Below are 14,363 nucleotides of genomic sequence, written 5' to 3'. Positions count from 1 at the left end.
TCACCCTTCGTGTTGTGGCTCGACAGTCTTACGAACGTGATCAGCGGTTCCTTCACACGGCCCCAATGGCAACTTGATAAGTCTGATTCGATTCGATGCAACGCTACGCTGGTGGATAGAAACCAGCATACAACACCACTCCAACGCACATCTGCATTGCCAAGTATCCCACTATAAGCCGTCTGACCCAGCGTGGACATGAGAGCACCGCGTGTGCTGCACCCCACCACACTGCTGGCATCCCACCTGGCGTCGCGAGTCGAAGTGCGATCTGCACATGCGATGCTATTAGCAGCATCACTCCCAGTGCCAGAGCATGGAGGATGTACGGCGTCGCTCGTGGGGCGCTGCTCCACATCAAACCCCTACCAGTTCCAACCTGAGTGGTGGTTGGGACGAGTGATGCGACCACCTCGCGCCAAGTTGCTTGTTGGTAGAAGATCCGAACGGTGTATAGGATGAGCAGGAGCACCGGTGCAGCGAGCGCAAAGTTGGGCGTCTGCGCCAACTGCCAGTACCGGAATGGGCCAACGTGCCAGTAATGCGACTGGACAAAGGTGTATACGCTCGGAACCAGCCTGTCACACCAAGGTCGACCAGGGGACGGGCAGAAGCGAGAGTACGCCCAGATTTGAAATAGCACACTGGGCGACAGGCATATCAGCCCAGCCACGATGAGTTTTGGTATGGATGAAGGTCTGCCTGCCCGCAGCTCGGGGATGAGCTTGAACGCGATATAGCCAAGAAGAAGCGTGCCGTTCGCGCGGAAGGTCGTTGCGAGGGCGAACCAGAATGAAGCTCCCAGAACCACGACCCAGGAGAGGGAGCCGCTTTCGAGCGCGAGCAGACCGAGCAGGCTGGTCAGGCTGAAGAAGCTCTCTGGTGTAGGCGCGGCGAGCGTCGTCCCAGCAGAGGGGGCGAAGATGCTCAGCGCCGCGGCTGTGTATGCCATCTCCGCGTTGCGTGTCACTTTGAGCGAAAGACGGTAGAGCAGCACGGGGCTGATCGCCGCTGCGAGGTTCGCCAGGAGCGCCGTCACCAGGATCGCCGCGGTCGGGCTCCAGGCGCCGTCCAGCTGGGGTGTTGCATAGCCGCAGACGCGAAGCAGGCCGATGATGCCGGGCTGAAAGGCGAGCGTCTGCTCCCACGCGTAGCCGCCCCGGTGGACAGGGGTAGAAGGTGAAGCGGCGGCTAGAAAGTAGATCGTGTCCCATCGAACGAATGCGAGTGCCCACTTGAATGGGCCTGCCGATAAGCTGTGGGTGGTTGCTGGATCGAGCGAGTAGGAGAGCAGCTCGTGCGACGTGTCAAATGCCTGCTGAAGGTGGGCGGTGAGGATGAGGAGGCTGGCGAGCGCGATGCGGACCAAGAAGGAGAGGCGGAGCAAGCGCGCTTGCGCTGCCATCACCTTCCGCGATGATAGCGAGTCATTCTTGGCATCCGCGCTATGCTGCTGAGAAGAGGCAGGGTCGACAGGCTGTGAGGAGCCCGAGCGACGCTGCACCATGCTTCTGCGGGTCGTTGCGAGAAGCAAAGGGAGGCCAACGTCGAAAGGTTGGACCCTGAAGAAGGAAGAAAAGCCCGCACAGTCCACGAGTCTCACCAAATTCACGCGGTCTGAGAATATCACCGAGACACATCCTCGCAGACTTGCACGCGTGGCCCTTTCCCTGGATCCATCATCATCCACGGCAGACACACGATCCACTCCCGCGCAAGGCCAATCCCGCAAGCAGCAGCGGCGCGCCATCGCAAGAGCAGCATCATGGGCGTGGCCTTTAGCTCGTTGTGGTCCTCGCTCTTCGGATCCAAGGAGCTTAAGATCTGCATTCTGGGGTAAGCGCCACTACTTCATCGTCGTTATACAGCTCGAACGCTCACGCGATGAGGATTTCTTGACTGACACTGCTTCCACTGGTACCTTTCTTTGAATGCTCAGCCTCGATAATGCGGGCAAGACCACTCTCATGTACAAGATGACGCTCGGGTCGGTCGTCTCGACAGCACCCACGGTTGGGTCCAACACAGGTGCGTTCCCTTTTCCCCTATTGTTTCCCCTTCTACCATCTTAGCTGACTCCATCATCCCTCTCTCGCCTCTCTGTCATCAGAGCAATTCGAATACAAGAACCTCAAGTTCGCCCTCTGGGACGTCGGGGGTCAAACTTCCCTCCGCTCCAGCTGGACATCCTACCTCGCCTCCACAGACGCAGTCATCTTCGTACTCGACAGCAACGACCGAGAGCGCGTCAACTTGGCCAGAGAAGAGCTCCACCGCATCGCCCAAGACGAACAGGTGACTAAAACACCGATCCTCGTCTGGGCCAACAAGCAGGATATCAAGGGCGCCATGAGCCCCGCCGAGATCTCGGAGAGTTTGGCGCTCACCGCGTTCAGGGAGAGGACATGGCAGATCTTCGGGTGTTCTGCACTGACGGGCAAGGGGCTGACGGAGGGGCTGGATTGGTTGGCGCATACGTTGGGGGCCAAGGGGTGATGCTAGGATGGCAGACGGGTGGGGGGCTTGGAAGGCTGTTGAGGGCGCAATTGGGTCGTGATCGCGCCTGAACTCAGCTCACTGTATATACGACCCGCTATGCAGAAAAGACGTCTTGGTAGCAGGCTACGCTGTGACATGACGATGCAAATGAGCCAAGATGACAGGATTCGTCCATGTCGACCATATCCTTACACTCGTGCTCGCTCATCGCGGTCGGCCTCGCGGCGTTCTTCTCCACAAGCTAGGGTCCACTCGGCGCCCAACCCAAAAATTTGAGATTTCCGCCGAACGGTTTCTTCTCATCCCTCTTTTCCACATCATCATCCCGCCTCCTCGTCCTACACACGACGCTAACACCATGTCGGACCCAATACCCTCGCCACACGAGTCGCAGCCCGCACAGCCAGCCATCGAATTGACCATCTCCTCCATCATCTCGCAGAATCGCCGCACCGCAACACCCTTCGCCGTCACCAAACACACGGCCGAGGCGGCGCGCAACTGGGACAAGTTTTACAAGAATCACGCCGACAAGTTTTTCAAAGATCGTCATTGGACGGGTCGAGAATTTGGGTCCGAGCTCGCCTCCGGAAAGGCGAAGGGGGAGGACGATCGAGCGGAGGAGACAGCGTTAGTCTCGGCCGATGTTGGTGGTCAAAGTGTCTTGCTCGAGGTGGGGTGTGGGGTGGGCAACATGCTGTATCCGCTGTTGGAAGATAATGTTGCGCTGAAGGTGCACGCCTGCGACTTCTCCAGTCGGGCAGTCGACATGGTGCGTTCGCATCCACGGTTCGATGACGACCGGGTAAATGCGTTCGTCTACGACCTCACAACAACCGATCCCCCCCTCAGCTCCTTTTTGACAAAGAAGGATTGGCCAGAGGTGACAACGATCAGTCTGATCTTTGTGCTCTCCGCCATCCCGCCTCAGCTGCACGCCCAAGTGCTTCGGAACCTAGCTGATCTGCTGCCAAACGGGGGCCACATTTTGTTTAGAGACTACGCATACGGCGACCTGTCCCAGGTGCGATATCATACCAAGAAGGACGCTGCTTGGGCCGAACCCAGTTTGCTATCCGACCTGGCCCCCTGGTACAGACGCGGGGATAACACCTTCAACTACTTCTTCACGCAGGCCCAACTTGAAGCGTTGGCGGCCGAGGTGGGACTGCAGGGCGAGGTGGAGACGCTCCGCCGAACAGCGGTGAACCGCAAGAGCGAGGTCAACATGCAGCGTCGCTTCGTGCAGGCAAAATGGTTTGTTCCGCCGAGAACACAGTCTTGAAATCAAACTGCGAAGCCAGATGGTGTTCTTGCGTGAATTGCGTGAGGCTACGCGGTGGCAAGCGCCTCCTCTCTATCCATGACCGCCTTGTCCAGCTTGATCAATATCGTCGTCCTATTGGGAAACTGCGCCGTTCCGACCGTATGAGCCGTCACCCTGGCCGGAAAGCCCAACCCGTCCAAAGCAGCCTCGACCATCCCCGCCGTGATCGCTTCGACCGACAACTGACTCATATCATTCGGAACACATATGCTCCTACTAAACGTCGGGACATTCGTGGAAATCATATACTCGTCACCCCTTCCCTGTTCTGTACTCCTCTCCAAACTATCGGCGCTCTTGCCAAAAGCGGCCTTCCAAAAGCTCGTGTGTACCCAGAGCAACGTTGGCAACAGTCGCGTCTCTCTCTTTGGATTCTTGGCATTCCCCGTCATCTCCTGACGATGCAGTGTCAATCCCAACAGCCGTTGTCCGATGCCGTACCCGAGCAGGCTAAGTCGCTTTTCGAGATCCGTTACGCCCGTCACCCTGTTCTGCGTATAACTCACCATCTCGGCAAACAGAAAGGAGAGCGAGGAAAGCGCGATTTCGCTCTGCCGCGTTTTATCGCGGGGACGATCGACGATGTCGGGCACTGCACCCGCACCGACGCGATGAGTCGAGACCTCTTCGTTGGTGAAGCTGGCAAATCTCGCGGAGGAAGTGCGAGCGCCAATGCTGGGTAACGCGCGAGACGATGATGGAGGGGACGACACGAGCGCCTGCTGCACCGCCGAGGAAGCACTGCTCGACAGCGTGCTACTCGTCGTCCGACGCGAAGAGAAGACCGGTGGAAGAGCGTCGTTGATGCCGTTGAGGCTGAAGGAGTAGGATGCGGCGGAACCGGGGTCCGGCTGGGACTGGTAGGGTCGAGGCGAGGAGATGGAGGAGGTGGAAGCGTTGGTTTGCACCGAGAAGCGCTGCGATGCGCGGGGTGTGCTCGTCATCGTTGGCTGCGTAGCTGTGTGTTAGGCGCGTAGCGAGGTCCAGCGTCAAGACTGTGCAGCGAAGCAAGGCACCCGATGGCTCGACGAGGCGTTGCGAAGATGCGAGAAGAACAGCGGGTGATGGTCGTGAACGGAAAGGCTCGTGCGCAGAATCACCACAAAATATGCACGCCGTCCAAATGTCCGAATTCCGCTATGCCTCCTCGCTCATTCATTCTTACTGCAGCTCATCGAAACACGCACACACACAGAGAAGTCCGAAAGATGACGATGGCATTGCGCTAGATCAGGAGGAAGTCTTGTTCGCAGCGTTGGAATTGGACTTGTTGTGTCGGTTTCCTTTGCCTCTGTGACCTCTTCCGCGGTTCTTGCCCGGAGACGGCGAGCCATCTTTGCGACCCTGATTGCCACTTGGAGGTTTGAGCAGCGTCTTTGCGTCCTTGCTCGCGTCCGCTTCAGTATTGACAGCGTCGGCCTTGACTGTGTTTTGGTCGGCCGCGGGAGTGGCATCTGCCGGAGCTTGGGCATCGGCAGCAACCTCAGGAGTGACACCCTGATTGTCCTGCTTGGCCGGTTCAGCTGGGATGACCGTCTCGCTCGCCTCCGCTTTCAAGGCGTCGTCGATGGGTGATGTCGTCGATAGAGCGGGAATCGGCTCGAAGTCGCCCTCGGCGCTGTCGGAAGGCGGAGCAGTGACCACTGCTGGGCTTGGGACGTCGGCAGACTTGGTATCCGCTGCAGGAACAGAAGACAGGCCTGTATCGTTCGACGAGGCTGTCGCGTCCGATGGAGTCGAGCCCGGTAAGCTGGCGTGCTCTGTTGAGGCTGCTACTGCTGTCGCTTCTGGAGATGTCGATGCCTCGGCCACATCGATACCGGAAGCCGAGGTGACAGTGGTGTTGGACGAGATGCCATCGCCTTCTTCGATACCAGTCGAAACCAGCGCAGGAGGAGCCGCCTCGGCAAGCATGTTTGGTTCAGCGCCTGTCGGCGGGCCAGCAGATGTCTGCTGTTCCACCTCGTCAATGGGCGTGATCGCGTCGGCATCCGAGCCTGTAGCGGCGTCAGCCTGTAGAGGAGCAGGCACGGTGGCATGCAATTGGGATGCTTCAGCCGTCTGTTGGGTAGCAGCTCGTAGCTCCTCGATGGACGATGGAGCGGTCTCTGCATCATCTGCGGCGAACACGGCTGGAAGCGATTCGGTGGCTGAGGGGGCCGCTGTTACGTCGCTCGACGCCGAGGCGTCGCTGCCAATCAGGGGACTAGAATCGCTGGCTCTGCGCCCACGGTCGTTCTGGACCTCGTCATCTGCCAGAATGGCTTCTTCGATGATCTGGTCTTTGCGATCCAGCGCAGGCGTGATTTTGGGCGAAATGCGGGCCGGCGACAATGGTTTGGCTTCCACGTTCTCGTCGCCCGGCCGTGTGGTGGATGAGATCTGCAGCGCTTTGTTTGGCGGCTGTCCACTCGCCTCTGCTGCGATGGTTGCTTCGTCGACGGTGAGAGATGCACGCCTCTCTGCTGGCGATAGCGGCTTGGATGCTACGGGAGCCTCGATTACGTAGGGCTGGACGGTATCTGGAGATGAGATGAGGGCATCGCTCTTCTCCTTCAAGCCGAGGAGTTCGCGAAGAGTGTCGTTCTCCATCCGAAGCCTCTCCTCTTCTGTGAGTCGATCGAGCGCTTCTTCGGCCCGAAGCGCTTCAGGATCGGTCGTCTTGCCTGTATACCCCCCAGACCCGTACCACCTTGGATCCTGCACCCAGCCACGCTTCGCCTTCCGCGCTGACGCTCCGTCGTGATCCTCTCCGTCCGACTCATCATCGCTGACCTCGCCATCCAGCGACTGCATTGCTCTCCTAACCAGACCTCCGAGATGTGTCAAAGTGCCACTGAAAGCGGTCTCTGCTGCTAACGTCTGCTCTGCCGCATTGTGTGTTGTCTGGGCAAGGAGCGACTCGTAGTGTTGGGTCAGCTGCAACGTGTGCTGTTGAGTCGAGTGCGAGAAGCTGCGGAACTTGGCCATGACGGTTTCGAGAGTGTTTTCGTACTCGCGAAGCAGCACGGCCTGTTGCTTGTTCTCTTGTGACAGGCTGAGGTTCTCCTTGACGAGATGCGCGTTGAGGGCCTCGAGCTCGGACTCGAACTTTTCTTTCGAGAGGTCGGTGTTGAACCTGCGAAGGGCGAAGCCAGTGCCGGAATGGATGGCCTGGCCGCGTAGTTGATCTGCTTGCTGTTGCAGAGACTCGCAGAGCTGTCGGTTCGCCTGGAGCTGATTCGTGAGGTCCTCTATGAGAGACCATAGTCTCTGCATGTCATCGCCGTCCATCATGGTCATGTCCTGACGGCCACCTCACGGAAGGCTGGCTAGTGGTGAAGAGGATGTCGCTACTGAGCAGCAAGTCAAACTGCCATCGATTGTCGTTTGTGGCCGGATGTTCAAGGTGGAGTGCTTTTCGTTGCAGTTTGTCGAGACAGGAAATGAACGTATGCCAGGCAGCAGATACAAGTCGTATGTGGGCCAAGTTCTTTCGAGAGGCGCTCGACGCGTGTGGGAGTAGCAAGCAGGAGAGGCGGAATGCTGTCTGGTGAATGCTGGATGCTTGATATGTCGGACGACGAAGGATGGTTTGGTGGACAAAACGTCAAGAGCAAGAGCCAGTGGAAGCTTGGAATGACGAGATGGGACTCGGGAATTGGATTTGGGCAGTGCCATTTCACGTGATGATGGCCAATTTGTGCAGCAGCACAGCGCGGTCTCGCACAAAGGACGAGGATCTGTGCGAGACCAACACTCCCACGCTTTGTCACTGTAGCGCCCACGCAGGTCCAACCAGCAGTCCCACTTCCACAAAGTCACAAAGACCCGTCAACTCAGCCATCACTGCTATCAGCCTCGCTCAAGGTTCACCGCCCGATTAGGAGGTAGCTGCAACAGCACAAGGCGTTCACGCAGCTGTCAGAACCTGGCTAATCAGACCCTGGCACGGAGGTCGAAAGCTCACTGACCATGAGATAGGAAATCCACAATCACCACCAAGGTCAACCTTCTGCGTCAGGTAGGCGACGCCTTGAACCGCCGCCATGTCAGATCCGCAAGTCCCACCATTGCCGGCGACCACCACCGCTGCAGCATCATCTCCAGATGCCGAAATCGATGCCTTCGTGGCTTGGGCTCAGGCTGTACTCGCTGATATCCCCGAGGCCGACAGAGCGGTGACCAACCCATCCGACCTCTCTGATGGCGTTGCTCTCTTTCAGATCCTTGCCGACATCGACTCCGACCTTTTCCGCAATCCCCATGCTGGCGACACAAAGGACAATTGGGTGCTCACCATCGGCACTCTCAAGCGCCTCTACAAGCTCATGATGCAGTTCTACTCCGAGAGCCTGCAATGCGCCCCTGCCCCGCTACCAGTGCCCGAACTCAATGCGATCGCGCGCTCCGCCGACCCCGCTGAAGTCGCCAAGCTGTGTCTACTGGCCATCGGTATCGCTGTGCAGAGCGAGAAGAACGAAACGCACATTGCCGCCATCCAGACACTCGACCAAGCGCACCAGCATCAGCTCATGATGTCGATCGAGCGCATCATGTCTCTCATCGCACAAGGTCAAGAGGAGCAGCAGGCCACATCACTAGCCGACGACTCGATCTCTTCCTCTGTCATTGATGGCGAAAGCGACAGCTTCGACGCAAAGCATCAGGGTAAGTCGGTCGCTCAATTGGCCGCCGAGCTCGAGGCAATCCAGCTGCAGAAGGAGGACGTGGACAAGTCCTATCTGGTCCTACTTGAGGCGCATAGGGAGCTCAAGAACAACTTTCAAGACCTGCAAAGCGAGAAGGAAGAGATTGCAGCCTCACACGAAGAGCAGAAGAAGCAGGTCGACGCAGAACGCAACGACGAGGCAGCCGTGCTGATGCGGCAAGAGATCGAGAGGCTGAAGAACGACCTACGTCGCAGCGAGGACACTGTTGCAGAGCTCGAGACCGACAACGAAAAGCTGCTCCAATCGTCGGAAGAAGCCAAGCGCAAAATCGAAGAACTCCAAAAGACCTCGGAAGAAGCCACTAAGCTCAAGGACCAGATGGAGGAATATCGACATGCCGCAGATCGTCTGCAGAAGGCCGAGAACGCCATCGAAAAGTACAAGAAGAAGCTCGAAGAGGGTGCCGACGTTCGGCGACAGCTCAAGACGCTGGAAGACCAGAATGCCGAGCTGGTGGATCGCAACGCCAAGCTGGAGGACGAGTACAAACGCGTCTCGGCGTTCAAGCCGCTCATGGACTCGTACAAGTCGCAGATCGCGGATCTCGAGTCCAAGTCGTCCAATCTACAACGCGATCTCTCCACGTCCAAGTACGAGCAGGAGCAGATCCTCTCGCGACTCAAGGCATCCGAGGATCAGCGAGCCAGCGCCAAGGAGGAGATGGAATTATACCAAGAACGGATCAAAGAACTCGAGCTTGGAGGTGACACCTCGTTGACCAAGCGCAAACAACTGGTGAGCCGCAACTCGAACGCCTCTGCTAACGGAGTCGATGGTTTGGTTGCAGCAGATGCGAGCAGAGCCAGTGCCGAAGACGCAGACGAGCTCGAGGAGGAGGAAGATGTCTTGGACCGCTCAGGCGAACTTGATGATGCGCTGAGTGGCACAACGATGACCGACCTCAAGATCAAGGTGCGCAAGCTTTCACGCGAGCTGGAAGCAGCCAAGACGAACAAGGCGGACCACTCGCGCTTGATCGTACTGGAGAATCTGCTGGAAGATGCACAACGCATGAAGACTCGCTACGAGTCGGACTATCTGCGAGAGCATCGCGAAAAGATGGTGCTGCAGAACCAGCTGGAAGCCATCCGGAGCGGCAAGTCAGATCTGGGCGACGGCACAGAGGCCGCGTTTGCACTGCGGCTGCGACTCAATGAGATGGTGGAAGAGCTGGACGCAGCCAAGCGTCAGGCCACCGAACTGGAGGTGCAGAACGAGCAAGTGGCAAGAGAGCTCACGATAGCCAAGTCGGATCTGACGCTGGTCAATAAGGACCAGGTGGACATCCTGCATTCGCTGCGAGCCTCGGTGGACGCGGACAAGGACGAGCTGGAAGCGCACATCAAGAAGCTCAAGACGGAGCTCGCATCGATCAACGAGCAGAACCGTATGTACATGGGGCAAGTGAATGCGCTTCTGATGGAGAAGGTGGATCTGCAGGCCGAAGGGATCGGACAACGGGACGAAGCGCTCAAACGCGAACGCACGCTGGGCGAGCTGCAGTCGCGTCTCAAGGGCAAAGGTCTGCCCAAGGAGGTGGAAGAGATGGTGGCCAGCCTGCAGAGCGAAGCGCTTGGGTCGACACGCGATCTCAAAGCCCTGCAAGAACGCTTTGCGAAGGCAAAAACTTTCATCAAGCAGCAGGACAAAAGGATCAAGGAGAAGGACCGAAGCATTGCTGCAGCCGCCGCAGCTGGCAGTCTGATGGGCGGCGGAGCCGGTCTCGAAGGTTCAACAGGACGAGGCGATGCGAGCTACGAAGCGTTGGACCGAGAAGTGCGGACGTTGCGGGACAAAGAACGCAATTGGGATCGCGAGCAGAGGCTGATGATGTCGGCGTATCAGGAGCTGGGTCGACGCTACATGATCGAGCTGGAATCAGGACTCAACCCGAGCGGCGGAGGTGGTGTAGGTGGCGGCGCAGGCGGATCGGGAGGAGGAGTGTATGCCAGGCTGAGCTCGGCATCGTTTTCGGCTGGTGGAGTGCGGGCGCTTTCCGGGTTGACCGGCCTGAATGCAGCGGGCAGGAGCTGGCTTGTCAATCAGCGCAGGACGGTGAACCCGACGTTGCAGCTCGCTAGCCGACGGTAGTCTGAGCATTGATACCCCAACGTCACGGAGAGGCACTAATGGAAGCCTCAAACAGCAATGCATTGCAAGTCACATCAGCAAAGTGACTGTTCGGACAAGTGGTCGAGGAGGAAGAGGCTTCAAAGCGCGTGAATTTGAGCTGTGGGCCGGTTGTCTGTTCGTTTACCGCGACTCGCGCTTCCTTGACCGCTTCGACAGCCTGGGCCGAAGAGGGCACGACTCGTCTCTTCGGGCACAACGAGTCTACAGTAGTGCCGAAAGCCTCGACGCCGGCACACGATGGAAACGCAGGTCGTTGCAGTACGTAGAAGCCTTCTGGACAGGATTGCCGCCGCAACCAGCGTGTGTTCTCGGTGATTGCGGCTTTGGCCTGTCAGCTGCGAATGAGCAGTCAAATGTCCATCGATGCGATCCCCCAAGCCAAGAAAAGCAGCAGCAGCAGAGAGTGCAATCTCGATCCGCAAGATCCGTTCTCCGCTCGATACATGATTCGTTCGGAGAGAGGCGAATTCGGCAAACGCGTCTGCATTTCAGTACACCACCACTAACAAACACGCTTCCTTCCGACGCCAAATGAGACGACACGCAGGCACTGCATGAGGTGTCACGCAGCAACAACGGCCCATCCGACATGCTTTGATCGATTAGCTCGATGCAACGTGCCGGTCCCTCCGTGCTGTGCGGAGTAGGCCGAGTCTCATTCCAACGGACGATGTGCGGAGTGGATCCGATGCTGACCAAGATCTATGAGAAGGGCTGCGGAGGAACTGAAACGAGCAAGCAAGAGCAAGCGAACGTGCGGGGGGAAGGAAGGGGCTATCAGATGGATCGACAGGTTTACAATTTCACGTTCACGTTCTGGCAGCCACCATCGGAACGAAAGAGCGCTTCCACTTGTTGGGCTTGCAGAGCCTGCTTTCGAGAGCCGATCGGATCGCTTCCTCTCTTGGACCTCGTTTCCCCTTTTCTCGCTGCAGAGACTCGACTCGGCCTTCTTGATCGCAAATCGCCAAATACAAAATCCTTCCGCTCCCTCTGCTCTGGCGCCTGAACCAGCTTCGGAGAAATTGATTTTCAAAAGTGAAATCACACGTCGACGAAATGCCCCGGGCCGGAAGACTCACGCTTCCTCTGCACTGGTGCCGTCACGCGTGTGTTTGCTGCCCGGCTCGCCTCATCTTCCTATATATACCCTTTCACACTTGCTTCCGTTCCTTCCGGCTCCCTTCACCTGTACATCACAGCGTACTCTTGTCTGATCTCTCAGCCTTCTTCACTCACTACATACACACAACCAATCGTCCCTTGCAAGTCATTGTCTCAACCACAGGACTTGCATACTCGAAACCGTTGCCCACCATTTTCTCCAACCAGCTCTGCTCGTCCCACAACTCGTACAGGGGCATCAAGCACACCGCCCCTGCCCACCTCGCTGCGCATTAAAGCCGTCTTCTCCCGCAACACCTTTTTGAACTTCCTCTCTTCTCACCCAATCCGTAAAGATGGCTCCTGTCGCTAACGGAAACAACGCCGCCAACGGCCATGCTGCCAACGGCAACGGCAACGGTGCCAACGTGCCCATCAACCCCACCAACGCTCGCCACGAACAGCGCGAGTTCATCCGCGTCAACTCGGACAAGGTCCAGTACACCAACGACACCATCACCTCGGACTACCAGTACCTCAACACCCATGTTGAGAAGGTCAGCCACGACGATGGTACCACCGAGTACGTCGCTACCCCCATCCAGCGCCAGTTCCAGTTCAAGACTGAGCGTAAGGTGCCCCGCACCGGTCTCATGATGGTCGGCTGGGGTGGTAACAACGGTACCACCATCACCGCCACCATCCTCGCCAACAAGCACAACATCACTTGGCACAACAAGGACGGCCTCCAGGTGCCCAACTACTACGGCTCGCTCGTCCGCGCTTCGACCATCCGCCTCGGCACCGACCCTGCCACTGGCAAGGATGTCTGGGTTCCCTTCTCTAACGTCCTCCCCATGGTCCACCCCAACGACCTCGTCCTCGGCGGTTGGGACATCTCGGGTCTGCCCATGGACCAGGCCATGACCCGCGCCAAGGTGCTCGACTACGACCTTCAGCGCCAGGTTGCCCCTTACATGGCCGAGATGAAGCCTCTCGCTTCCGTCTACTACCCTGACTTCATCGCTCAGAACCAGGAGGAGCGTGCCGACAACACCCTCCCCGGTGAGTCCAAGGCTGCCCACGTCGACCAGATCCGTGCCGACATCCGCGAGTTCAAGCGTCAGAACAGCCTCGACCAGGTCATCGTCGTCTGGACCGCCAACACCGAGCGCTACTCCGAGATCCTCCCCGGCGTCAACGACACGGCCGACAACCTGCTCAAGTCCGTCGAGCAGAACCACGCTGAGGTCTCGCCCTCGACCGTCTTTGCCATCGCCTGTATCCTCGAGAACGCTCCTTACGTCAACGGTGCTCCCCAGAACACCTTTGTGCCTGGCTGCATCGAGCTCGCCGAGAAGCACAAGGCCTTCATTGGCGGTGACGACCTCAAGACGGGTCAGACCAAGGTCAAGTCGGTCCTTGCCGAGTTCCTCGTCAACGCTGGTATCAAGCCTCTCTCCATTGCCTCGTACAACCACCTGGGCAACAACGACGGCTACAACCTGAGCTCGCAGCGTCAGTTCAAGTCGAAGGAGATCTCCAAGTCGTCCGTCGTCGATGACTGCTGTGCTGCCAACCACCTGCTGTACAAGCCCGCTGTGCCTGGTAAGAAGACGGCGGATGGCAAGGCGGACAAGGGTGAGCACCCTGATCACTGCATCGTGATCAAGTACCAGCCTGCTGTCGGTGACCAGAAGGTGGCTATGGACGACTACACGAGCGAACTCTGCATGGGCGGTCGCAACCGTCTCTACGTGACCAACCTGTGCGAGGACTCGCTGCTCGCCTCGCCCCTGCTGCTCGACTTGACCATCCTTGCCGAGCTCATGACGCGCATCACGTACAAGGCTGAGGCCAAGGACACCGAGTGGAACTCGATGTACTCGGTGCTCTCGCTGCTGTCGTACTCGCTCAAGGCGCCCGTCGTCAAGCCTGGCACTGATGTCGTTAACAGCCTCAACCGCCAGAGGGCCGCCTGCACCAACTTTATGCGTGCTTGCCTTGGTCTGGCTCCCGAGTCGGACCTCCTGCTCGAGACGCGTGTCTGGTAAGCGGTGTTTCTCGCGCGGGTGGAAGCTTCTCAGTCGCGAAAGGCAAACAGCCAGTTTGTTTTGACGGCTGCAAGTTCTCCCATTGCGCTGCCTCGTCAATCTCCTCGTCTCGTCGTGTGGTAGATAGCTGAGAAAGGGGACAGAGGCGTGCTCATTGCCTCGTCCGCCTCTCGGCTGCTGCGTTGATTTGCTATTCGATCTCAATGCACCTTTCTTTTCCCACAACTTTTCAGTATTCGTCTGTGCTCGCGTGTTCGGTGTGGGCCTCCTCCCACAATGGGTCTTCGTCTGTGCGGCAAGCATTGAGCTGCCCTTGCCTCGGGCGTGCCGTGAGAACAATGCATTGTCTGTGCATCTGCATTTTCGTCTTCCGTGACGATCAAGGCAATTTATAAACAAAGTGAGGCTCGGCTAACCGAGAATCCGGACCGGGGCTGGTAATCGGACCGCGGCGGCGCTCGCCGACAGCACTCACGGCTCGCGCCACATAGAGCGTTCTAGAAGCGCACCCCTCTACCCCGGATCCAGTCAGCC

General features: G+C 58.1%; 7 protein-coding genes across 7 annotated transcripts; 4 read left to right on the top strand and 3 right to left on the bottom strand.

The window, feature by feature from the left end:
- Nucleotides 1-103: 103 nt before the first annotated feature.
- Nucleotides 104-1,507, bottom strand: PSEUBRA_002113 (GPI mannosyltransferase 2; the record flags this gene model as incomplete). The annotated part of the gene is made up of 1 exon (XM_059464745.1): nt 104-1,507. One exon carries the CDS (start codon nt 1,505-1,507, stop codon nt 104-106), a length of 1,404 nt encoding a protein of 467 aa, XP_059321236.1.
- Nucleotides 1,508-1,765: 258 nt separating this feature from the next.
- PSEUBRA_002112 (Small GTPase superfamily, ARF/SAR type) lies at nt 1,766-2,496 on the top strand (the record flags this gene model as incomplete). Its single annotated transcript, XM_016435345.1, has 3 exons — nt 1,766-1,836; nt 1,940-2,028; nt 2,111-2,496. The coding sequence occupies 3 exons, from the start codon at nt 1,766-1,768 to the stop codon at nt 2,494-2,496; spliced, it is 546 nt and encodes a 181-aa protein (XP_016293345.1).
- Nucleotides 2,497-2,857: 361 nt separating this feature from the next.
- On the top strand, nt 2,858-3,784 carry PSEUBRA_002111 (Methyltransferase-like protein; the record flags this gene model as incomplete). Its single annotated transcript, XM_016435343.1, has 1 exon — nt 2,858-3,784. The coding sequence occupies one exon, from the start codon at nt 2,858-2,860 to the stop codon at nt 3,782-3,784; it is 927 nt and encodes a 308-aa protein (XP_016293344.1).
- A 47-nt stretch (nt 3,785-3,831) lies between these two features.
- Nucleotides 3,832-4,770, bottom strand: PSEUBRA_002110 (Transport protein particle (TRAPP) component; the record flags this gene model as incomplete). Its single annotated transcript, XM_016435313.1, has 1 exon — nt 3,832-4,770. One exon carries the CDS (start codon nt 4,768-4,770, stop codon nt 3,832-3,834), a length of 939 nt encoding a protein of 312 aa, XP_016293343.1.
- A 286-nt stretch (nt 4,771-5,056) lies between these two features.
- PSEUBRA_002109 (uncharacterized protein) lies at nt 5,057-7,108 on the bottom strand (the record flags this gene model as incomplete). Its single annotated transcript, XM_016435311.2, has 1 exon — nt 5,057-7,108. One exon carries the CDS (start codon nt 7,106-7,108, stop codon nt 5,057-5,059), a length of 2,052 nt encoding a protein of 683 aa, XP_016293342.2.
- Nucleotides 7,109-7,854: 746 nt separating this feature from the next.
- Nucleotides 7,855-10,629, top strand: PSEUBRA_002108 (Hook-related protein family; the record flags this gene model as incomplete). The annotated part of the gene is made up of 1 exon (XM_016435326.1): nt 7,855-10,629. The coding sequence occupies one exon, from the start codon at nt 7,855-7,857 to the stop codon at nt 10,627-10,629; it is 2,775 nt and encodes a 924-aa protein (XP_016293341.1).
- A 1,502-nt stretch (nt 10,630-12,131) lies between these two features.
- PSEUBRA_002107 (Myo-inositol-1-phosphate synthase, GAPDH-like protein) lies at nt 12,132-13,829 on the top strand (the record flags this gene model as incomplete). The annotated part of the gene is made up of 1 exon (XM_016435328.1): nt 12,132-13,829. The coding sequence occupies one exon, from the start codon at nt 12,132-12,134 to the stop codon at nt 13,827-13,829; it is 1,698 nt and encodes a 565-aa protein (XP_016293340.1).
- Between the last annotated feature and the right edge of the window lie 534 nt (nt 13,830-14,363).

The sequence above is a fragment of the Kalmanozyma brasiliensis genome (genome assembly GCF_000497045.1).
Source record: "Kalmanozyma brasiliensis GHG001 unplaced genomic scaffold PSEUBRA_SCAF17, whole genome shotgun sequence".
Taxonomy (NCBI): Eukaryota; Fungi; Basidiomycota; class Ustilaginomycetes; order Ustilaginales; genus Kalmanozyma; species Kalmanozyma brasiliensis.
Note: the sequence above shows the minus strand (reverse complement) of the source record. Positions and strands in the feature narration are given on the sequence as shown.